This window comes from Melitaea cinxia, chromosome 25 (assembly GCF_905220565.1).
Source record: "Melitaea cinxia chromosome 25, ilMelCinx1.1, whole genome shotgun sequence".
NCBI lineage: Eukaryota > Metazoa > Arthropoda > Insecta > Lepidoptera > Nymphalidae > Melitaea > Melitaea cinxia.
In genome coordinates, this window is record NC_059418.1 from 1,306,509 (window position 1) to 1,331,760 (window position 25,252).

A 25,252-nucleotide genomic window follows, 5' to 3' on the forward strand; every position below is an offset into this window, starting at 1 on the left:
CCGAACAACTATCACTGTCATTCCTAATCACTGTCTGACGTGCCGACAAAAATTACGTTTATAAATACTAAGAGACCTTTTCCACACTAGCATTTTTCGAAGACACTTTCTTAACTTTTTAATGTCTATAACTCTATATTAATAAAATAGCTATTTCACCAATTATTATTTTCTTTGGTCTTATTCTTTCTTTTCAATAAAAAAAATGTGGCGTACCCATCCAATATAATTTCTCATACTATAAATGAGCCATTTAAATTATTTTGTCTACTATTATAAAAACACGAAAATAGAGGTTTGGAATTGTAATTATTTTCTTAGAATGTTGAATAAAATGTTAATTTACGTAATAAACATCAAAATACATTAATACTATATATTATCATTTAAATACAAAGAAATTTAAAATTAGGTAATTTAATTTCTTACGTATTAAATTCTTGTACTGTACAGGTGAAATACAAATTTTACATACAAGTGGTCGTAAAAAATTGATTCTCTTGAACATAATCAAAGTAACTTACTATGCAACGAAACACATAGAAATTCATTTTTTAAGTTACTACTAGATATCACCACAAACAAACACGTTTTATTTTATTTGACTTATATGCGAAGACTTTTTTTTAAGTAATGACATTTAGTTATAAAAAGATTGCATACACCTATATAATATAACTATTTTATACTGCAGGAAAGTCTTATAGAATAGACAAAAAAAAAAAAAACTAATATTTTAGGTTGCTTTTAGTAGGTATAGGTAGATCCTATACAAGGAGAAGAGAAGGTATTAATAAGATTCACTGGTGGCCGAAGCATAACAATGGCGCTGGTTATAAGAAGATCCAGGATACATTCGGTTAATGATGATTTCTACTATATCGTCAAGCTATTAACCCAGTTTACCAAAAAGTTCATCTCGCACTTTATGAGTTACTCATACTAAACCTTCAAAAAGTTAGTGTCCTGCTTGTAGCCTATTTATACAACTAGCTGACCCGGCGAACTTCGTATCGCCTAACACAAACTTTATCGTATGGTATTAAAGTTCAAATTGACTTTTAAGTATTATCACAAATCTTTTGTATGGGAGTATAGAAAAGTGTTGTTTTTAGACTTTTTCAGGAAATTTAAAAACATTTTTTTTTTTTTTAGAATTTTTCTCTCCATAAGAACCATCCTCGTACTTCAAGGAATATTTTAAAAAAAGAATTAGCGAAATTGGTCCAACCGTTCTCGAGTTCTGCGCTTAGCAACACATTTTGCGATTCATTTTTATATATAAGACAATCATTTCATTACATTAATATATAATAAAGAGCAACACGGAGGGGAGTAGGCATAGCATTTTTTACCGATACAAAGATGTCTGTCATTTTTTGCGGAGGGAAATCACACACACGCACACTTTATTTAATTTCCACACAAAAATAATCGTCTGTCACTACAAAACACACACATACTAAATAAAAAACACACATTAAAAAGTGCCACCAAGCGGGTATCTAGAGTTTGCTTATTGCTATCGGTCACGGAATTGGTGGTGTGAGATCTCTGTGCCGCTATTTTCAGTTGTAGGCGCTCAGATTCGCTCAGTGGTTACTCACTGAGAACCGGCCTTATAACTGGGGACGATGGCTTAAACTCTGCTTTTAAGAAGCTCCAGATCTTCCCCCCTGTCTTCGTATTGTAATACATTTAATGAAATTTTATTATAAAACTATGTATATTAAAATTAAGCTCGCAATATTATATTATAAATAAATCAGAATCTCAAATACATCTGTCTCCTCCTTTGCCTTTGCCGTTTTTATCGATAAATATCTACAAACAAACCGGTAACAACACTATCGCTCGGCGACAGCAACTTCTCGGAAATAGACTCGGATCAGTCGCTCGACCGATCCTCGTATTGTATGAGGGCGAGCGGCCTATGTTGGAAACAAATACAATTTGATGTGGCTCTCAGATCTCTTTTTGCAGCAAAAATAGAACAATGCAGCGTTTTCTAAAGGACGTTGATTTAATCGCACAACTAGATTTAATCTAGTGGCTGCAACTAGTTTTATTGTACGCGTAGGACCATTTGGACTTATACCTTGGCAGAGGGAAACGGCTTTGTATGGATACTCATACCTCCGTGTTGCTCTATGGCAGCCTTTCCCAAAGTGAGTGATAACGCCCACTAGTGGGCGCTGAAGTATCAAAGGAGGGTAAAAGACCTAGAAAAAAAATGGTGGCATTGTATGGAGGCTTGGGGGGCGATTTGTCATTTAATCTATAAGGACTCTCGACTACAACTTGTGAACATCAACTAATATTAATTAAAAGATTGCTCAAAGGGGGCACTATAAAATAATTTATTCTCTAAGTGGGTAGTAAACAAAATAAGTTTGGGAACCTCTGCTCTATGGTATATAATGACGAAAACATAGCTAATTCACATTGTTAAATAAGTCATATTTCAGATTAAACCTTTTTTGATAGTTTTTAATCTTATGCATAAAATTCTCTTATCACAATGTTAGTAACCATAACCCTCCGAAACGGCTGGACCGATTTTTATGAAAATTTGTGTGCATTGGGTAGGTCTGAGAATCGGCCAACATCTATTTTTCGTACTCCTAAATTATAAATGAGTGGGGGATTAAGGAGGTTATTAACATAAATGGTTTGCAGGGTCAGCAAGTATTTATATAATATTGTTAATGTATTTCATTATGCTCTATATCCAAAGAAATTTTTAATATTTTTTTTTGCTATATTATTTTAATATAAATAAAATATTTAAATTAAGTATTTACTATGTATGAAAACCAATATTTTGTGCAGCCCCTTTTTATTTATATATTTTGTTAATATTATTTTTATATTGCATTTAAAATTCATTTTTTCAAGTCATGCGTTAATAAACGTTACGAAGGTTTGACAGTTAATTTTTTGTTGACAAGCGCCAATTAAAAAAAAGTTCGTTGAATTTTGTATTGTTTTCGTGTTATTTATAATAAATAAATAAGTAAATAATTGAAAATGTCGTTCGACTTGAACGCTATATCGACAGCATTAAACGAACCAAACAGAACTGTTAGTGGTGTAGATTTTTCTGGAAGGTCTCTAAAGCTAGACACTGAAAAAGATGGTGAGTAGATATTCAAATAAAATGGCTAATATAAGTAATATTTTGTTTTCAATAAGTGCGAATATATATTTTTGATACATTTATAATTATTAAAATTATTATGTGCGTAAATAAAATTACGTAGTAGTACATAACCTATAAAAGACCGCCTTTTTCCAAAAGTAAATATACAATTTGAAATTATGTTTTGTATAACAAAAGGGGACATCTATTAATTACGTGAGCTCAGAATGGGAAACGTCCAATGACATCTCACCAAATCTTATTAAAACCGAGGGGGGGAAATCGAAAATCTCACATCAAGTTCAAAAAATATAAAATATTAGCTTTTACCCGCGGCTTCGCTCGCATTTTTTTTTTTTAATAAAAGGTATCTTATGTTACTTCCAATACCTCCAAGAATATGTGTACAAAGTTTCATGGTGATCGGTTGAGTAGTTTTCGCGTGAAAGCGTAGCAAACAAACTTACATTCACATTTATAATGTTAGTAGAGAAGTGGAGATTACAGATATTAAAAAAAAAAAAAAAATTGAGTGTTAATTTTGCTCGCTAAAATAAATCTCATGGCTATTAAAATCATTTAGTTTTTGTTTTGAATATTATTTAATTTAAATAAATTAACTACAGTATACTTGAACAGCTTATTATTTCGCGGCAATCTCTATTATATTCACGTCAATCTCATGTAAGCGGGGGGAGGGTCCAGACAAATCTCACTAAATCTCACCTTAGGGGGAGGGGGTCTAAACTGATCGAAAAATAGCTCACGTAATTAATGGACGTCCCCAAAGCAATTATATAAATATTATAGCAAACAATAACGTATCAAAAACTGCATTTATTTGTTACCATATTAGATCAAATGCGTTATCAAGGTAATTGTGACAGTGAAAGAATACAGAAATAGTTTTTTTTTTGTATATATCTTACATTGTACAAGAATTTTATGTCTACAGAATCTACTGCTTAATAAGCATAGCACTTATTTGAATTAAAATCGTTCTGATTAGAAATGTTTATTGATTTTTTACCTTATCAGAATCTTAAGTTGTTTTTACGCTGCATAGTATTTCCATTAATAAGGTTTATTGACTGTTAAATATCATTCTGTAGCAATTTTTTTTTTTTTTATATCACTAGTTATATTACTATGTAGGCGACAAGCTCAAATTCGAAAAAAAGAAACAACTTCAAATTTTATCGCAGTTTATTAAGTTTTTTTATATTTTGATATCCCGACATTACTCGAACTACGACGAATACTTTACAGCAGGGGCGTCAAACTCAATTTCGTAGGGGGCTATATATTAAATTTAGAATGTGTAGGCGGTACAGATTCAAATAAAAAAAAAATTGTGTCGGCATTTTAAAACTTCCTTAGAGGAATTGAGTGAAGTCATGATTCTTCTTTCTGTTACACGCCTGCTTTACAGCAACCATGGTCAAGGGACGACGGGCATCTAAAAAAAAACTTTTTTTTTCTACTTTTTTAATAAACCATCATAAAATCCGAAAAAGTTGTTTTTTGTTGTGAATGTAAGTGATTTTCGCGTGAACATTACAAAAAAATTCTATGTTTTTTGGCTACGTTTTAGATTAAGAACCGCATTTTGGAGTTAAATAGGTCAGGGCTATTTTTTTTTGTAACCAAATTATGTCTATAAACTCTAGTCTAATTTGATAGTTAGATAGGTTTGGGTTATTTTTTATTTTTTTTGTAACGAAATTATTCCGATAAACGGCCAAATTTTGAGCTTATATAATTCAACGGTTCTTAATCTAAAGCCATACCTTTTTTTTTTACAATTAGCTGATTTCTTATATAGTGAAAATGTCAGGATAAAAAGTAGATTATTATAGTTATTGAAGCACGCTTGACTTAGGGAGTAAGCTGGTGAATGCGTGACGAGAGCGTTACGAAACGTGTGATCGGGTGAGGCGAGCGTAAGTTAAGAGGGAGATATAAGTCAGGGAAGATAGAAAGAGGGAGAGTTACGTTTCGTATATTACAGTAGGAGCTAAAGAAGCGTTACTTCAGTCGTGTGGTCTAAAGCACACTCGTTACTTTTTGTATTTCTTACATTTTTTTTTTTTTTTTTTTTTTAGGTAATTAACATTAGTTTTGTTACATTTTGCAAACTGCAATAACATGTCATTTTTATTTTTTATTTTTAAGAGAATGTTGTACACGTCTTTTATTGACATTCATTTCAGTGTATGGAGTGTAGAAGAAAGGTGCAAAATCAAAATCAAAAATAGCTTTATTCAAATAGGCTCCAAGAGCACTTTCGAATCGTCATTTTACAAATTAAAACTTTAAAAATAAATTATAATTTTTGTAAAAGTGAAGCTACCACCGATTCGAAATGTAGATTCTGCAGAGAAGAATCAGCAAGAAACTCCGCAGTTACTCTTTTGAAAATAATATATAAACTGTGTTTTAGTACAAAATTAGAAACATGTTGCATGTAATACAGCGTCACTAAGTCCACACATCTTTATCAACTATGTAATCCTGCACCGAATAATAAGCTTTATCTATTAATTTTTCTTATAATTAGAAAGTATCCGTTCAAAGTCATTAAATAGGAGATGACTGTAGCACGAGGGTAGTGTTCAAATAAAGCGCTATAAATTAAAAAGTACGGAGAGGTAGATATGGATAGAAATAACTTCAATTGCCACTTTGTATTCACTTACAAAAGCTTTTCATTCACAATAATTTATTGAACATTTTTGAATATCATATCAAAAGTTGACCGCTCCAGCGGGGTTCAAACCCGCGTCTCCGACTGACCGTGTCGGCGCTCTAGCCATTTAAGCTATGGAACGATGTACCCACTAGATCGAAATTTTTGGTATGATAATTTTTATATTCGGTTTAAGCGAACCGTAAAATCGTAGAATAATTTATTTACTTTCAAAGTTATCACACAGTAACTGTTTAATTTATGTATACTAAATGTTTTTCGAACCCGGCATACTTCATGTTCTCCATAATTACTCACTTCATATCATACTTTTGGTGATTTTAGCGCCATTTCGGTCGTATTTTGAAATATTATTTGTCATTTATTAGCGGACACTTTTTCAGCTGTATCCTCTTATAAGATGGCGATCCTCTCTTCAACACTACATATTTCAGTGCTTGTAGCAACGTTTTAATAATAATAAAAGCTTCACACTCAATGACCTTCTAGTAGGATCGACATCTGTGTCGGGGGTCCGGGAATACACACAATACACAAGCACTAACGCACAGAACACAAGCACTAACGCACAGACCACAAGCACTAACGCACAGAACACATAGCAGGTGAACAGGCATCGGACCCGCTACCGCCAGTGCAACAGCCAGTGCTGTGACTGCAAGATCGCGATGAGATGTTCTAATATATAAAATTCTCGTGTCGCGGTGTTTGTAGTTAAACTCCTCCGAAACGGCTGGACCGATTTTTATGTAATTTTGTGTGCACATTGGGTAGGTCTGAGAATCGAACAACATCTATTTCTTCATCCCCCTAAGTTATAAGAGGGCGGGGAATTTAGGGGGTTAATCACATATATATTGCAAAAAAACGTTTGCGCGGTCAGCTAGTATAATATGTATGTTTATTGTTTCTACTATTGACGTGTCAAATATAAATAAATAAATCGTGCTTTTATTTTATTAATTAACAAAAACACAAAAATAATTCTAGCACAACCAATCGTGGACGCCATCAACGCTTGCCCAGACCTACATTACCTGACGCTCACTGGCAACACCCTCGGTGTTGATGCAGCTAAAGCAATAGCCAAAGCGTTAGCGAGACATCCCGAGTTGAAGACAGCAAGATTCTCGGATATGTTCACTGGCAGGATGAAGACCGAGATTCCACCAGCTTTAGTGAGTCTGTTGTGATTGCCTTCAATTATCTTATATATAAAATTCTCATATCATAGTGTTAAGGGTCAAACTCCACCAAATGGCTTGACCCATTCTTATAAACTGTACTGTGTGGCTACGGTACTAAAGAATATGGCCACCCCCTCTCTTCCCGTGGGTGTCGTAAGAAGCGACTAAGGGATAACACAGTTCCGCTACCACCTTGGAACTTAAAAAGCCGACCGGTGGCGGGATAACCATCCAACTGCTGGCTTTGAAATAGACAGGTCGAAGTCGGGCAGCAGCGTCTTCGGTGCGACAAAGCCAGCCCTGCGGTCACCAACCCGCCTGCCCAGCGTGGTGACTATGGGCAAAACATATGAGTTCACGTTATTTTTGGCGTAATCTTGTGGAGGCCTATGTCCAGCAGTGGATTGTATAGGCTGTAATGATGATGATGATTCTTATAAAAAAAATTGTGCAAATTTGGTAGGTCTTAGAATCGGTCGTAAACTATTTATTTAAACTCCTAAGTTATATGGGTGGCCCACACCAAGATATAATATTTTTAGGCACTTTTTTTTTAATTTCATCATAATTTGGCATTGAAAATTACATAAAACCTTAAATTTTCGTCCGCGTGGAATTTAACAATAAGTTATTATTCAGTTCAAAGAGTTTAAAAATAAATAAATGACTAAAATAAAGGTAGCATAAGATACTCGTTATTACATCAGCTATCTACCAGTATGCTGTATGGTGTCGGCCGAGTAGAATAGCACCACCTCCTTTTTTCCCGTGGAGGTCGTAAAAGGCGATCGAGGGATAAACCTGGCTCAAAATCATCAGAATTCTGGAGAATGATAACTTCATTTGAAACCCGGAATGGGACCTCTGTCAAACATTCGTGGCATAGCTCTAAAATGTGAAAGACTCCTGCAGCCGAACTGGCTCCACACGTATCGTCGTTCCTGTGGGCCTAGCCAGTGAGGTCTAGAGACTGGCGCAGAGCTAAGGCAACTGCGTTTTCTTGAAGAGTGTCCTAGGCGACACAGTGTCTGTCTGACACTGTTTAAATCGTCTGCAATAAACGGACTAAGGCCAATGAGTATCTACCAGTGGAAGTCCCGTTAAAATCGGTCCAGCCGTTTCAGGGATTAGCCGGAACAAATAGACACACAGATAGATAAACAATGTTATTTTGATATATGTACCGTGTGTACCATATCGAATCAATATTCATTTAGTAAAAAGCGGTTATTTTAATATTACAAACACATTCCAATTTTATTTATTTCTATAGATATCTTGTAGTTAAAAAAATTTCTAACTAGTAATCGTATTTTGTATATTACAGAGCGCTCTCGGCGATGGTATGATAGAAGCGGGGGCCCGTTTATCACATTTAGATTTGAGCGATAATGCGTTTGGACCCATCGGAGTCGAGGGGTTGGCGAAATTGCTGCAAAGTGATGTGTGCTCACAGTTACAGGTAAGAGATTTATTATTTATACGAGCTATAAATGCATTTTAGGGATCGTCTATTAATCACGTGATGCTCGAAGGGGGGAGGATATCACTAAAGTTACATTTAGATCAGTCAGTCAGTCAGTAAGTCCAGCCCATTGCAGTCCACTGTTGGTCATAGGCCTCCCCAAGTCCGCGCCAGACATCCCGGTTTTCCGCAATCCTCATCCAGCCCACACCGGCAATCTCATGTAAATCGTTGGTCCAATGGGCCGGAGGACGTCCCACACTGCGTTTGGCAAGACGCATTAGGTAAAACCAATTCAACATCCTTGACGTCTGTCTAAAAAATTGTATCACAATGCTTAATTTTTCAAAATTTAATCAGATTATACTTGTATACAAAAACAATATTCTGATAATTACAATATACTGTGCAGAAAAAAATACACGTGATTTCAGAATCTAGGATAGGGGGTAAAAAAATTGTTAAAAAATATCCAAGTGATTAATGAACGACCCATTAAGGTATTTTATTGATTTAGTACCGGGGTCAAATAATTCTGCTGAACTGAAAATAGAGAAAGCAAATTTCTGCGGACTGAGTGAGGTTCTGTAAGATAGACATAATACTACGACTGGGCTCTAGTTGTCTCTGTGGATCTCCCCATCGGGCCTCGGAGAGCACGTTAAGCCGTCGGTCCTGGTTGTTATTATGTACACCTGATAGCGATCGTTACTCATAGCCAACCCACAGTGGAGCAGCGTGGTGGATTAAGCTCCAATCCTTCTCCTACACGGAGAAAGAGGCTTATGCCCAGCTGTGGGATACTACAGGCTGAATCGATATTAATGTAATTTTAAGTCTTAAAACTTTATTTTTGTTCCACAGGAGCTGCGTCTCAACAACAACGGTCTCGGTATAACCGGAGGCAGGTTGCTGGCGAAGGCCCTGTCAGCCAACCCTCGCTGTCTCCGTATATTTGTAGCGGGCAGGAACCGCCTGGAGAACGACGGGGCCAAAGCTTTGGCTGGAGTCTTCCAGGTGATCAATACAAATATTTTAAAAATGCTTTTGTAATAAAAAAATATATATACTATATATGTAGCTATATCAGTTGAGTTTTTAACCGACTTCATAAAAGGAGGAGGTTTCTCGATTCGACGGTGTCATTTTATGTGTGTTCGCGGATAACTTTGTCGTTTATGAACCGAATTTGCTGATTCTTTTTTTGTTGGAAAAGAGATATCCCAAAGGTACCATGTACCATGATAAGGAAACTAGGATCTGTTAACATCCCAGAGAAATCAAGGGGAACCTTCGAAAATCGTAGTGGCGACTAGTGCGTTGGTTAAATTTTTTCGTCTCTTACGTTGTACTTGTCGATGTAATTGAAGTCGGCTTTTCTTTAGGGTCATAAGATCCAAAAAAAAAATTCATATTTTGTCTATGTTTCAGTCAATGGGAACGCTAGAAGAGATCTCCATGCCCCAGAACGGTATCTACCACGTGGGTATAACAGCTCTATCTGAGGCTCTGAAACACAACCCGGGACTCGCTCGACTGAATCTGAACGATAACACTATTGGACCTAAAGGCGCTGCTGCTATTGCAACTGCATTACCTAAGTATGTATTCTCTTTGTATATTCTTGTTTAAAATTTTTCTAAAAATGTCAAAGTCGATATTGACTCTGCCGTAAGTTCAGGGTTGTTGAAGTAAAGCTTCTTTACTCGCGCTCGGCTTGGGGAGTAAGCTGGTGAATGAGTGTCAAGAGCGTTATGAAAAGTGTGATCGGGCGAGGCGAACGGAAGTTGAGGGAGATGTAAGTTAGATGGAGCTGAAGAAGTTTTACTTCAGTTGTGTGGTCTAAAGCACGCTCATTTTTTGTTTGTCTCTTGCTGAGCCGCTGCTTCCCGTCTTTGACCTGTGTATTTCAAAGCCAGCAGTTGTATGGTTATCCCGCCATCTGAACTGTGTTATCCCTTAGTCGTCTCTTACGACACCCACGGGAAGAGGGGGTGGTTATATTCTTACTGTCGTAACCACACAGTCTAGGTGTAGTAATTTTGTTTTTGTATAATAAAAAATTACTATTAGATACTTCTTTCTTATTACTTAAATATGTATATTGATTTGTGTTTATACTTAACAACATGTGATAATGACGAGATATATATATATATATATATATATATATATATATAATAATAATAATAATACTCTTTATTGTACACCATTAAAAGAAACAACAGAGAAAAAAAAACATAAAACGAAAGATGTACAAAGGCGGTCTTATCGCTGAAAGAGCGATCTCTTCCACCTTTGGGTATAGGACACGAAATAGAAACTGCAGTTAGGAAGTAAACAAATATATATATATATATATAACGAATGACGTTGCAATGCATATGTGAATGTAATTTGTATAAGGTATTCATGTTATTAAGGTTGAGATCCTGGTGTCCCTGAAACACAGGCTTCGAGCTTAGACACCAATCTCCCCCAGTATATTATATTATGTAACTTTTTCTAAGTACATAGATCGGCAAATAAGCGTATGGCTCACCTGATGGTAAGCGATTACCGTAGCGTATAGACGCCTGCAACACCAGAAGCATCGCAAGCGCGTTGCCGACCCAATCCCCAATCCCCCCAGGAGCTCTGGTCACCTTACTCACCAACAGGAACACAACACTGTTTCGTTTCAGCCTGTTATATCCCACTACTGGGCTTAGGCCTCTTTCCCCATCTAGGAGAAGGATCAGAGCTTAATCCACCACGCTGCTCCAATGCGGGTTGATGGATATATTCCCTACTGTGAGTAACGATCGCTATCAGGACACACACACAGGACAGGGTTCACTGTTTGTGGAACAATATTATTTAACCGTGTTCTTCTGTAAGGTCGAGGTACTGCCCCAGTCGGGCTGGTCCATATTTCAAGCAGGATATTTCCTGCTGCAGGGCCCTGCCTTAGTTGTATAGTAAATGTCAATGTATTGTGTTGAAATAAACTGATTTATTACTATGATTATTTTCGCAGTTTAAAGAATCTTAAGTCGATCAACTTCGGCGACTGTCTGCTGAAGAGTTCAGGAGCCCGAGCGTTGGCGCAGGGCTTCAAAGACAACTCCGTGTTATTGGAGGTACGTCTTTTAAATAATATTTTTAAAGTAAAACTTATTTAAGCATGCTTGACTTGGGGAGTGAGCCGATAAAGAAACGAAAAGTGTGATCGGGTGAGGCGAACGGAGCAAGAGAGAGAGGTGCGAGCACGCTTTTTCTTTCTCTCTTTCATAGCCAGTTACGTTTCGTATATCTAAGACACAGTGCAGGCCTGTTGTGCAGAAGTTTTACTGCAGTCGTGTGGTCGTTATCGAAATGTACTTCCTCATGAATTACTATTTATTAGTGAAAACTGCACGATAATCCGTTCAGTTGTATTCCCATAAAGACAGACAGACGCGACGGAGAGCGTTGTTTTATAATATCTTGATGTGCAGATGAAGTAGTGGGCATCAGCTCATTTAATATACAATTTACTATGGATTAAGCTCTGACCCTTCTCCTACATGGGGAAAGAGGCCTAAGCCCAGCAGTGGGATATTACAGGCTGAAGCGATAGTGGTACTCGATGGTAAACAAAAAGAATATATCATAAACTTTATCTGTTGAATACCATCTCCTGTCAAATTGTTTTAACGATAACCATGAAAATGGTCCCCGAGTGTCGTATATTATTATATATATTTTTTTGTATACTTTTTCAGTCCCTGGACCTTAGTCACAACGAAATAGGCCGAGAAGCTTGTATGGATGTGGTAGACGCTCTGACAGCCCTCCCGGACAGCACAGACAGACTCACAAGGGTCGTACTAGCGGGTAAGACATGGCACATACATACATACATACAAGAATACAAGCCAGAGGTGCTAAACCACATACACTGCATACTATTTATAAGATTACATACAGAACACCAGTCACACAGAAGCTGTTGTGTAGACATGAAATAGGCTTACAACTGGACTTGAGTCAGCAGTACTGCATATGATGGACAAAATGATTATTTTGATGATCGCTTGCAATCAATTTTCGAGAAAATTAAATTATGCTTTCGTCTGAAAAAGCAAATTTTATTTTACGCATTAATAAAATAAACTTACCAGTAACAATAAAGAAACTGCATTTAGGTAAGTCCGTGGCGTATTTTTGTATTCAGCGCCCCGGGTCATTGTAATTTGCCGCTCCGTAAATTAAGAGGAAAAGGTAAAAGCAGCGTATGTGTGCGTGTTAATAAATAATCAATAATACGAATGAAATTTTTAGGCTGCCTATTCCATAATCCACCCCTGATACTTGCTTCGCCCCTGTTAGAATGCCGCCCAAGACCGTGGCACTTCTGGCCCTTGGTTGAATACGCGTATGCATTATGTATTGTTTAACAAAATAATTCGAGTCAGAGATACGATATTAAACAATAATTTTATTTTAGTATTCAATAAAAATCGCGATAAGCAAAATGTTTATCATTGTACTACCAACTTGGTCTTGGGCTTTTTTTTTTTGACCCAGGGTCAGCTGGAGGGTATGTCCGATTCGCACGGACTAAAACCTCTGGGGTGTTCCTTCGACACGCCTGGGCGGAATTTGGGTTGTCTTAAAACCTCGACGCAATTAGTAACTCCTGAGAGGCTCCCTCGGACACAAAGGTCGTTTTCCTTCTCAGGACCGTGCAATGAGGATGATACATCCCCCTGCCTATCGCCCGCTGGTCCGACGGACTTGGACTTTCCCTAAAACCCGTCCTGTATAGTTTACGCTTACCTTGACACCTTGTCACAATCTAAAATAATTATGTAATTCTTAATAATTAATTATAATCAACTAAGTGATGTCATTTCCATATCGTTATTACTTTTAAATACTGTCAACATCTGCTTCGGCGTTTTTGGAAACAATTTTTTGTTGTCAAAAACAACGCTGAGGCAGAAACTGAATGCTAGTGATTTTTGTGTAATATTTAAATAATTTTTGTGAACAGGTAACAGTTTGGGAGGTTCAACAAATAAACAGACAATGAAGGACAAGCTTGGTCCTTCAGCTGAGCTCAGTGATGGAGAAGGAAGTGAAGATGAATGTAAGTTCCTACCCCCCAGGATCCACTCCTGGGGGTCCAGTGATACAATACACAAGCACACGCGATAGTCGCGGTGACTAGACACACCAAGGCCTGTGTCTACTACACCGACTACAGAGATGACGCGATCTGTCGTTTCGTCGGGAGGGCGGCGGAGGCTACGGAAAAAGACATCCTCGAGCATAGTCTCAAGATGGCGATTCATAATAGAGACACCGCCGTCGTTGAGAGTATTCTCGAGATGTCAAAATAAAATTCGAATAGGTTGCTTTGCTTGGGAGGAGTAAGTTTGGTAGTAATAGAGAGTTTTAACTAACAATAAAACTTACCTATTATTTTTCCTTAAGACATCCGGAATCCATCTTGAGTCAAGCACCTGTCTTTTTAACTTCCTTCGGTCTTTTTCTCCTCCCTTCGATCTTCCGGCGACGCTGCTGCCCTCTAGAATTGCTTTTGGCGGGAGCTGACGTTCACTTTTTTTTTTAATACAAAAGAACTTTTACCTCATTATAAGACTCGAGATGCACCAGGTAGGAATTACCTGGATTCCGGATGTCTTAAGGAAAAATAATAGGTAAGTTTTATTGTTAGTTAAAACTCTCTATTATTTATTCCGTGTTGACATCCGGAATCCATCTTGAGTGATGTGTTTGTTATCTCCTGGTGGTAATATGACGATGCTATAATGTGCCTGTAATTTATTAGGTTATATTGACAATAAGAGAATAATTTTCAAAAATCATCTTTATTGCAATGTCATGAAATATGTGCCTACAATAGTTATTAACTTTTAATGTAGCGATTGAAAATATTTTGATAAAGAAACATTATGATTTTCGTTTGATTGATTTAAAATAATCTTTTGGTAGTATCTTCGGAATGTATGTTCTTGTCTCCAATTACCAGTTGCCAAAATTTTGTCAATAGGAAATTGCTCTAACCAGTTAAGAGACGCGACCGCCGATCGCACGGACCCTGGCGAAGCTTCGACCCCAGCCTCTCTTAAGACTGATTTTACCCAGCCTCCGATAACAGTCCTTGATGCTGCCTTAGTTATTCCCCTTGTAGTCAAGAATAAATTTGTTATTACTTTACCGTTCAGAATACGACGATCTTGTGATAAATTCTTAAGACGACGAGTCCAAAAGACACAATCCAACGGCTTATTAGGATGCTGTGTTATTTTCCATCCGGATTGCCTATAATTTACGGTATCGGTTTTTGATCCGAACCTTGGCCAAAATATAACAACATCATTTTGATCAATAAATTTTCCTTCCTCCACAGTCAACAGTGTCAGATCATGAACTCTTCGGCCTGATGATAACAATAATAGAATTGCTGTATGCCTTGATACCTGGTGGAAATTGTTTTCATCCGGCGGATTGTCGTTTAGGTATTGAATAACTATATGAGGATCCCATATGGGTGGAGTGACAGGCTTTTCTTTCGCAACGGAGATGGCTTTTAACATGTGCTTAACAAAAAAGTTAGAGGACAAATCTACCTTTGTCGATATATTTGTGAAGGTCGAAATTACAGACTTATGAACTAATATCGTTCTGTACGCCAAACCCTCATTAGTATGCAGATAAGCCAAGTAACGAGCTACTTCAGTTGGATTTGGGTTTTTGTAGCTAATAGTATTATTTGTGCACCAAGTTCTCCACTTTCGCCAAGCTGGCATGTACGTCTTTATAGTTGATTCTCGCCAGCTAGATAGAAGCAAAGATCTCTCTTCCTCAGTCCAATTTTCTATTTCTTCTGACCACCCAAAATCAGCCAAGCTTGTAATTGTATTTTTTGTATGTTCGGTGGATGGCATCCTGTAACTGTATCGAGAAGCACTTGTTGAAGGTTCGGTATGAGATACGGTTCTCGAAGAGCACGGTGATGTATATCTGCCAACCAGAACACTTTCTCCCACCGGGGTGCTATTAGAATATATTTTCCTCTGGCGGTGTTCAGATGAGATAGGACCCGTGGTATTAGATTCGGAGGTGGGAATATCCAGGCTAACCCGTGATCCCACTGATGGCAAAAGGCGTTGTGGAGTACAGCTGCCTGATCCAATACGTCTAATGTTACATATTTCGGAACCACGTGAGCTGTTTTGGAGGCGAATAAGTCTATCTCCGGCGTCCCCCACATTTGAAAAATCTTCCTCGTAGCTGTATGTAGAAGATGCCACTCCGGGGAAGGTTTTATTCTGGATAGTGCATCGACCTCTGTGTTGTAACGGCCTGGAAAATAATGAGCAGTTATGTGAATATTCAACTGATCCATTCTCCACAAAATTTTCCGCGTTAAATCGAGGAGGGCTTTTGACTTGGTTCCACCTTCCTTGTTCATATATGACACGACTGTACGGTTGTCCGTTAAAAGGAGTATATGAGAATGTAGCAGTCTGTTCTGTTGGTGGACAATGGCTTCGTGAACTGCAAATAGCTCTTTCAGGTTGACATGCCATTGCTGTTGAGCCATGTTCCACTGACCCGATATTTTCACGTCTCCTATTTGTGCACCCCAGCCTAGTTCCGAAGCATCGGTTGTGAGGTGATGAGTTACCGAGTTCATGTGAATAGGCATGGATCCCGAGGCAGCTGTCTCCCACCATCTCATATCGGCCAGTACAGAGTCTGTTAGTTTTACTTGACGGTGAGGTTGTCGCTGAGGAAGTTGTCGGCTGTAGTACTGCATAGTCCGACAGTGTAACCTCCCTCGGCGGATAACGAAAGAGGCGAAGTTGAGTCTCCCCAGAAGGGACTGTGCTTGTTTGAGAGACCAACTGCCTGCTGTTAACTGTCGCTGAAGTGCCAAGCGTAGCGTAAGGCACTTCGGTTCCGACAAGGACTTTCTGTTGAGTAAGGTGTCCCAAGTTATACCTAGAAATTCTAGTTGTTGAGTCGGAACCAGGACAGATTTGGTAAAGTTGATAGTCCATCCAAGCTGCTGCAGAATATTGACAACAAAAGCCACCTGTTCGCTCAGAAGCTGACGTGACTGGTTGACTAGAAGAAAGTCGTCTAAATATACCACGCACCTGACGTTCCGTTTCCGTAGGTATTCCGCTATCCAGTTTGTGAGGGTAGCAAAAATTCGTGGTGCCGATGAAAGGCCAAAGGGCAGGCATGTCATCTGCAGTAGTTCGCCATTGTAACCGAGTCTCAGGAACCGTCGATGTTCGTTTGCAATACTCACATGAAAATATGCTTGACTTAGATCCATTTTTGTCAACCAATCTTTTTCTTGTAAAAATTCCGGCACTCGAAAATGATTGAATAACTGAAACGGCTTTATGTGAACGAAACTGTTTAGCCGCTTTAGGTTGAAAATTGGTCTGACTGTACCGTCCACTTTCGGGACTAGAAAAAATGTGGACAGGTAACTTGGCGTTAAATCCGCTTTCTCTAATATCTGCATGTTCAACATCTCTTTTATTTGTTGTGACATTTGTAAGGATTTTTTCGTTTGAAAAGATGTTATTACCATTTTGTTGGGTATTATCAAAGGAGGCTTCATTACAAACGATATGCGAACCCCGTTTAAAATTTTGCAAATGTAGTCTGGTGCACCTAGATTGCTCCAAACATGCTGATATCGTCTTAGACAGCCTCCTCGAAATTTTACAGAGTCATTCTTTATTATTTTTATTTCGGGTAGTTGAATTATAATTTGATTTTTTACCTTTTTGGTCTTGACCTGATCGAAATTTGTTATACGAAGATCTTTGCTTGGATGAAGACTTTCCTTTACCTTTACCTTTCTTACCTGTATAGGTGGATCGAAAAAACCTTTCTGTATGCTCTTTAGCAAGTTTTGAGCCGTAATTATAGGAGCACGATGGTTTGGGATCTGTCCCCAAAGGCCGTGAGGAACGCTCCAATATCTGTGAATTAACTGCTAATTTTTCGGCACCTCCTATTTTTTGAAGGTAGATATTTAATAGATTTTCGTCAAACAAAAATTCGTAAGTTGGAGGTATTTTTTGTAAAGCACCAGAATGAAATTCGTCAGGTATTTGTTTCAACAATAATTCTCTACGAGACTGGATACAGTCTGCGCGCCTGCCACACACTATTTGAAGAATATCGTCAGTCACCTTAGTATATGTCGAATCTTTATTAAACGATGATTCAATTTTATCAAACAAATTTTTTGGTGTTAATGTCCAATTTTTATCACCTGCCCAATCTACGATTTGTTGCAAGGCTATATTTAATTCTTCTTTTTGAGAAATAATAGCATTTGTTAAGGCTGCAAATGTTCGCTCTAAATAATGTAAACGTGAGTCCTCACTCGATGAAGCAGAAAAACGTCTAAGTTCATCATTAATATTTAATTCAATAAATCCGGGGGTAGTAACATATTTCTTTTGAGGTTCATAAAAACGTATAGAATTCCAGTCGCTACTTTTAAATCTTTGTATTTGACTGAGCTTAAGTAAATGAGATTCTTTAGATTTACTGAAAACAGGATCCTTAATGTTGGTTGTCAAATCCGATAAATATAATTTTTGTTTCTCCTCAACTACCGAATGTGCGGGTGGACGCAAAATAAAATCATGAGAATCGTTTATGTTTTTAGGTACCTCTTCACAAACTACAGAAGAGGCATTTATGACTTGTGGAGTATTATTATTATTCTGAGTTATTAAACTCGTTAAAAATGACACTTGCTGGGTAAGAAATTGAAATTGCATATCTCTTACCGTTTGGCGAGATCTCTTCGCAACCTTACTGCTTCTATCTGAACTGGACCCTCGAGACGAACAATCACTAGAACCGCTAGAATCACTTGCTTGGCGTTTTCTTGATTGCGACTGTTGTTCTTCATTATTTTCGATGTTCTCCATTTTGAAGGGAGGATTATCACTTTTCACTTTTAAAGACTTGACTAATATACGTGAACAAAACTAGACCGTGTATTTCGTTAAGAAAGACGACGCTATAATGAGGTAAAAGTTCTTTTGTATTAAAAAAAAAAGTGAACGTCAGCTCCCGCCAAAAGCAATTCTAGAGGGCAGCAGCGTCGCCGGAAGATCGAAGGGAGGAGAAAAAGACCGAAGGAAGTTAAAAAGACAGGTGCTTGACTCAAGATGGATTCCGGATGTCAACACGGAATAAATAATATAGACAATATTAAAAAATATATTTCTAAGAAAACGATTATTACGCATGTAAATAATGTAGGATTTAGCTAGATATAAGTATAGTATTATAAGGAAATAATAATAATACAAAAAAAAAAAAAATGTTGTACCATAGATTAGATTAAGAACCGGTCGGTGGACTCACGTCTCTTTTGGAGACATTAAAAACAAACATAGTCTGACTTGAACAGCGATGTTGTTGACTAACGCCTACCTTGAAATAGAGAAAAAAATAAATAAAAAATTTGCATGTATTAGAGTAAAAAAGGACATGGGTTCATAAGCCCGTGGATGTATAAGACTTGTTAAAAAAAAAAAAAATACACAAGCACAAACGCCCAAACCATGGCTGACATCTGTATGACCTATATGTTTATTGAAGTAAACCTTCTTTACGCGCGCGCGACTTGGGAATTAAGCTGGTGAATGCGCGACGAGTGCGTTACGAAAAGTGTGATCGGGCGAGGCGAACGGAAGTTGAGAAGGAGATGGAGCTAAAGAAGTTTTACTTCAGTCGTGTGGTCTAAAGCTCAATTGTTTTTATTTAAGCTTTTTGCTGATGACTTCACCGTGTGGAACTAATGTAGCCTTTTCACGCAATGATAAGAGGTCGTCGATATCGATAAATACTTTTGCAAATGATTGGGCATTGAAGGCTTTGAGTAGTGTGACTACTGGGAACTCGGCTAATGTGGGAAACTCGTAGGGTGGTCGCCTGGGAAGATTCCATCAGTTTGATACGTCAGCATATTCGTGGGATCAGGGTTCCATAGCTAAAGACATATCACCAGTTCGTATATCAAACCCTAAATGCAGTAGGAGTTTTGAATTGAATTTGAAGGAGCAGTCAAAATGACTGGTCTAATAAATCAAACGCCATATATTTTACAGATGTCTCCGGTTCTGAAGATGATGATGATGAAGAATCAGAACAAGAGAATTCGGAGGACAGTGCTGCCGAGGATGACCAAAGAGACACCAGCTGTGACATCAACAACAGTATCCTGGAGACAACTGGTAAGAATATTAATACTACGGGGGGTCGACCATTAATCACATGAGACTCGAAATATCACAAAGAGGGGAGGGGTCTATATTGAAATATCACATACATCAATTTTTCATTAAACGCGCGATTTTTAAACCAAAAAACAATCAACAAACACTCTGAAAGCTTGAAATCTAAAAATTTGTATCACAGTGCTTAATTTTCCAAAATGTAACCAAATTATACCTGTGTTTGAAGATAATATTGTTAAAATTTCAATTTACTTTGCACAAAAAAATACACGTGATTTGGCGGGGGTTAGTCTTAAATCTCACCACATATCACCAAGGGGTAAAAAGTTACTAAAAAAACATAACACGATCACGGCCCACTGATGGTAAGTGATCACCGTAGCTTATCTACCGTAACACCAGAAGCATCGCAAGCGCGTTGTCGACCCCACGACCCTGTCCAGTAAATCTGATCACCTTACTCACCAAAGTGACATAACACTGTGTAAGAGTAGTGTTATTTGCCTGTGGTCTTCTGTAAGGCTAAGGTACTTCCCCAGATCCAGATTTAGAATTCGATTTTTAATCTGTACTCCAGCTGTGGTCAATCAAGATTCGCTAGAAAATTGAACAAAAAAAGCGTCGTTTTAGCTAATCAGAATCAAGTGTCGTCCAAATAAATTGTAATATAACAATACAAAAGTAATCTTATTTCACTTCCCTGATTGTAGGATTCAGCCGGTAACATCCCACTGTTGGACATAGGCCTTATTCTCAATGTAGACGACGAGTCGGAGCCAATTTCCTGTCGAATAGTATGATGTTGTAAACTACAATTCACAGAATGTTATATAATTTTCAGATATAGTTCAAGAAGTCGAGACGGACGTTGGACGGTTCCTGATTAACCCAACGTTGGCCAATTTGGACAAGCTTGGAGCAAACGCCGCTGACGTCATCGATGTCCACTTACAGGTACACTATATTTTGTTGTAATTATTTTTGCTCGCAAACGAAAAAAAAAAACCGACTTCAATATTTATATCAACAAGTAATATATAAGTTGAAAAAAAATTAAATAACGTAGTATAAGAGATAACTCAAAAAGCACTGGCTTTCGAACAAAAAATAATCATTAAAATCGGTACACCCAGTAAAAAAGAATGAGGTAACACACATAAATCAAAATACAGTCGAATTAAGAACCTCATCCTTTTTGAAGTCGGTTAAAGATGCGATCGGAAACTTCGTAGTGTGAAAAAAAGTGGGATGTGAAATCGTGTTGATATGACAACGTGAAACAATGTTGATATGACATTGGAACGATGTTACGACATAGCAATGACGTTGATATGACATAGAAGCGACGTTAATATGACATTTAAACTTGTTACGACTTACGACGTAGCAACGGCGTTGATATAACATTGAATCAATATTGTAATGACATAGGAATGACGTTATATGACAAAGAAATGACGCTATATAACAAAGAAATTTTTGAAGTTAATATGACATTGAATCGATTTTGTTACGACATATGAATGATTTTGATATGACATAGAAACGACGTTGATATTACATGGAACGATGTTGTAACGATATAGTGATGACGTTGATATGATATATAAATGACTTCACGAGAACTTTCGTCATTTCTATCAGTCAACCAAGTGTTCTTTCTAATTCCAGTCAATACGTGACCCGGAGAGCCTGATCCAAGCGTACGTGGAGGCGCTGTGCTGCGTGTGCGGGCTCGCCGGCGACAGCGAGCGCGCGGCGGACAGCGGCGGCCGCCTGTTCCACTCGCTCGTCGCGCGCGCGCGGCAGCAGTGGCCGCTCGCCAACGCGCTGCTGCGGGCGCTGCAGCTCATCAAGGTGACCGACGTACTGACACACGGGCTGGTGTGATGTGTGTGACACAAGCGAGAGGCCGCCTCTTCCACTCGCTCGTCGCGCGCGCGCGGCAGCAGTGGCCGCTCGCCAACGCGCTGCTGCGGGCGCTGCAGCTCATCAAGGTGACCGACGTACTGACACACGGGCTGGTGTGATGTGTGTGACACAAGCGAGAGGCCGCCTCTTCCACTCGCTCGTCGCGCGCGCTCGGCAGCAGTGGCCGCTCGCCAACGCGCTGCTGCGGGCGCTGCAGCTCATCAAGGTGACCGACGTACTGACACACAGGAGTACTAGTAGTCTATCCAGTTGTTTATCTACTTCACGCACGACAGAAAATCAAAATTTTCTTTAGTCGAGTAAGCTTCAACAAAAGCACTTTTTAACCGACTTCAAAAAAAGTAGGAGGTTACTCAATTCGACTGTATATATATATATATATATATGCATGTTCGCGGATAACTCTGTCGTTTATGAACCGATTTTGATAATTCTTTTTTTGTTGGAAAGGAGATATCCCTAGTTTGGTACCATAATAAAGAAACTAGGATCTGATGATGGAATCCCAGAAAAATCGAGGGGAAACTCTCGAAAATCCGCTAAACTTTTTACTGGGTGTACCGATTTTGATGCTTTTTAACTTAATCGAAAGCCTATGTTTATCATTTATGTGGTCACATTTAAATTTCTATAAGTAAGTAAATAGAGTAATCTTCGATAATGCGTATTTACTTGACTATTTTTTCGTCTACCTGCGTTGTATTACTTTTCGATATAATTGAAGTCGGTTTTTCTTCGTTTGCCTGCAAACACAATTATGTATTCTCATTTCAATAATGATAACAGTCTGATAAATGAATTATTGTTAATTGGACGCTAAAAACGATTCGGAATGTAGCTTCTGTTAAGAATCGGCAGGAAATTCTCTTTTACAAAAACTGTAAAACTTTATTAATTTAGTCATATCTTACGTTAAATACCGCGTCCATCGGTTTATTTATATAGATTTTTTTTTTTATTGATTTTTCAGTCTGAAAACAAAGATTACAAAATACGTTGGCGAATCGCACCGTGTTACCAGGCGCTGGCTAAAGAAATCGACGAGCCATACTTCCCTACGCCTCTGCGGGACACCCTAAAGTTCTTCATTTCGAGCAAAATGGCGTCGCTTCCGGCGGAGGTCAAAGACGTTATCGAAAAACATCCAAATTTGTACACGTAGAATAAATGAGTGGAAATATAATATTTATTCTTTGAATTTAAATACTTCATTTTTAGGATAATATTTTATTTAGAATTCTTTTAATCCTTGAATTTAAGGGAAGGAAGTTAAAAAAAATTTTAAACTGAGGTAGGGCACAGCAGGAATTTCCTACTCAAAATATGGAGCAGCCCGACTGGGGTAGTACCTCGACCTTACAGATCACAGCAAAATAATACTATTTTTAAGCAGTATTGTGTTCCTGTTGGTGAGTAAGGTGACCAGAACTCCTGGGGGGATTGGGGATTGGGTCGGCAACGCGCTTGCGATGCTTCTGGTGTTGCAGGCGTCTATAAGCTACGGTAATCGCTTACCATCAGGTGAGCCGTACGCTTGTTTGCCGACCTAGTGACATAAAAAAAAAAAAAAACTTAAAAAAATCTAAATTCAAATAGATTTAAAATGCTTCTTATTTCATCGTTTATAAAGTTAATATTATTTAATTAATTTATAGTAGTTAAATTAAAGTTACAACCAATTTAATTCTAAATAGAGATTAGTAGTAGATTCTATTCTATATAGATAGTATTCTAAGTAGATTCTGCTGAGATGAATTTAAAAAAAACAACTCACCAGTTTACTCGCATCCTAGTGAACTAATGACATCAATTTACGTAAATGTGACATCGATATGAAATAAAGTTAGTGTTTCATGTCACATTGATATCACGTTTACGTCATGTCTCACTGGGGTTTGTATCCGTAGCTCATTCGCTGTTAAGGCTCTTTAAGTGCGTTATCATAACGAGATTCTAGATAGGCACAAGATCAACTTAAAAAGCAGCTTCACATCGTGACCATCAAATGTTTGCTACTTCGAACGTGTTTGAGACTGAATACCTTTTTTTTTATTATACCAGCTCGATCTACTAGGCTCTATTCCGTGCCGGCTAAATTAGGCTCCAATAGCAGGAATAGACCGATCTCACTTCTTAGTCACGTCTATAAGCTGTTTTCGAGGTTGTTACGAATCGTCTCGCCACAAGACTCGACGAATTCGAACCACCAGAGCAGGCTACGTTTCAAAATGGCTACAGCACCGTAGACCACATCCATACTGTTCGGCGGATTATGCAAAAGACAGAAGAATATAATTCGCCGCTGTGTATGGCATTTGTGTAATATGAGAAAGCCTTCGACTTTGTCGAGACCTGGGCTGTCCTGGACTCTCTGCAGAGATGTCATATCGAGTGGCGTTATATCGAGATACTGAAATGTATGTACGACGCGGCAACGATGACCGTTCATATCCAGGGCCAGAGAACAAGACCCATTCTCCTCCGGCGTGGGTAAGACAAAGTGGGGAGAGTAATATCACCGAAACTGTTTACCACTGCGCTGGAGGATGTCTTTAAGGTCTTGAATTAGGGGAACGAGGCATCAACGTCAACGGTGAATACATCTCTCACCTTCATTTCGCCTACGATATCGTCATCTTTGCGGAGATGTTGGATGAGTTAGGCCAGATGCTGGCCGACCTAAACGAATCCTCCCGACTTCTTGGTCTCTGTATGAACTTGGACAGAACGAAAGTTATATTTAACATCCGAGTCATACCGAGACCGGTATCGGTCGATGGTACCCTTCTCGAAGTTGTTCAGGATTATATTTACCTAAGCCATACTATCCAACTACGCCGCAACAGCTTCGAGAAGGAAGCCGATAGGAGGATTCGGTTTGGACTGGGTAACGTTTGGCAGGCTTCGTCGAGTCTTCACTTCGAAGATTCCGCAATGCTTGAAGACAAACATCCTTAATGTGCATGCTGCATGTTTAAAGACAGACATGATCAAATGCTTAGTTTACGATTCTATGAAGGACATACAGAGAAACATTATTTTTTATATATCATTACATAGTATAAAATAAAGTCGCTTCCCGCTGTCTGTATGCTTAGATCGTTAAAACTACGCAACGGATTTTGATCCGGTTTTCTTAAGTAAATAGAGTAGCTCCAGAGGAAGGTTTATATGTATAATACATACTTAATATAGTAGAGGAACACTGATAGTTTTAGAGGTTCCTAATGTGATGCCGTAAATAAACACATTTTTGCGCTTAAATTGCAAATATTTATTTTATATTTAGTGTCAGCATTGCAACCGTGCGAAACCGGGGCGCTGTGTGGCTACGGTAGTAAAGAATATAGCCACCCCCTTTCTTCCCGTGGATGTCGTTAGAGGCGACTAAGGGATAACACAGTTCCACTACCACCTTGGCACTTCAAAAGCCGACCGATGGCAGGATAACCATCCAACTGCAGGCTTTGAAATGCACAGGCCGAAGACGAGTAGCAGCGTCTTCGGTGCGACAAAGCCAGCCTTGCT

General features: G+C 38.3%; 1 protein-coding gene across 1 annotated transcript; it reads left to right on the forward strand.

Annotated features, from left to right (window-relative positions):
- The first annotated feature begins 3,015 nt into the window (after nt 1–3,015).
- LOC123665955 (ran GTPase-activating protein 1) lies at nt 3,016–22,907 on the forward strand. The gene is made up of 12 exons (XM_045600177.1): nt 3,016–3,139; nt 6,843–7,030; nt 8,367–8,501; nt 9,369–9,521; nt 9,936–10,105; nt 11,524–11,626; nt 12,251–12,362; nt 13,525–13,620; nt 19,664–19,789; nt 20,634–20,746; nt 21,464–21,649; nt 22,695–22,907. Exons 1-12 carry the CDS (start codon nt 3,031–3,033, stop codon nt 22,884–22,886), a joined length of 1,683 nt encoding a protein of 560 aa, XP_045456133.1. The 5' UTR covers nt 3,016–3,030; the 3' UTR covers nt 22,887–22,907.
- The last annotated feature ends 2,345 nt before the right edge of the window (nt 22,908–25,252 follow it).

Bases quoted from the DNA above. Each gene is read 5' to 3' on its own strand.
- LOC123665955 (XM_045600177.1), top strand. From the start codon at position 3,031: ATGTCGTTCGACTTGAACGCTATATCGACAGCATTAAACGAACCAAAC. The intron at 3,140-6,842 runs GTGAGTAGATAT...AAATAATTCTAG, and splicing joins GCTAGACACTGAAAAAGATG to CACAACCAATCGTGGACGCC. The intron at 8,502-9,368 runs GTAAGAGATTTA...TTTGTTCCACAG, and splicing joins ATGTGTGCTCACAGTTACAG to GAGCTGCGTCTCAACAACAA.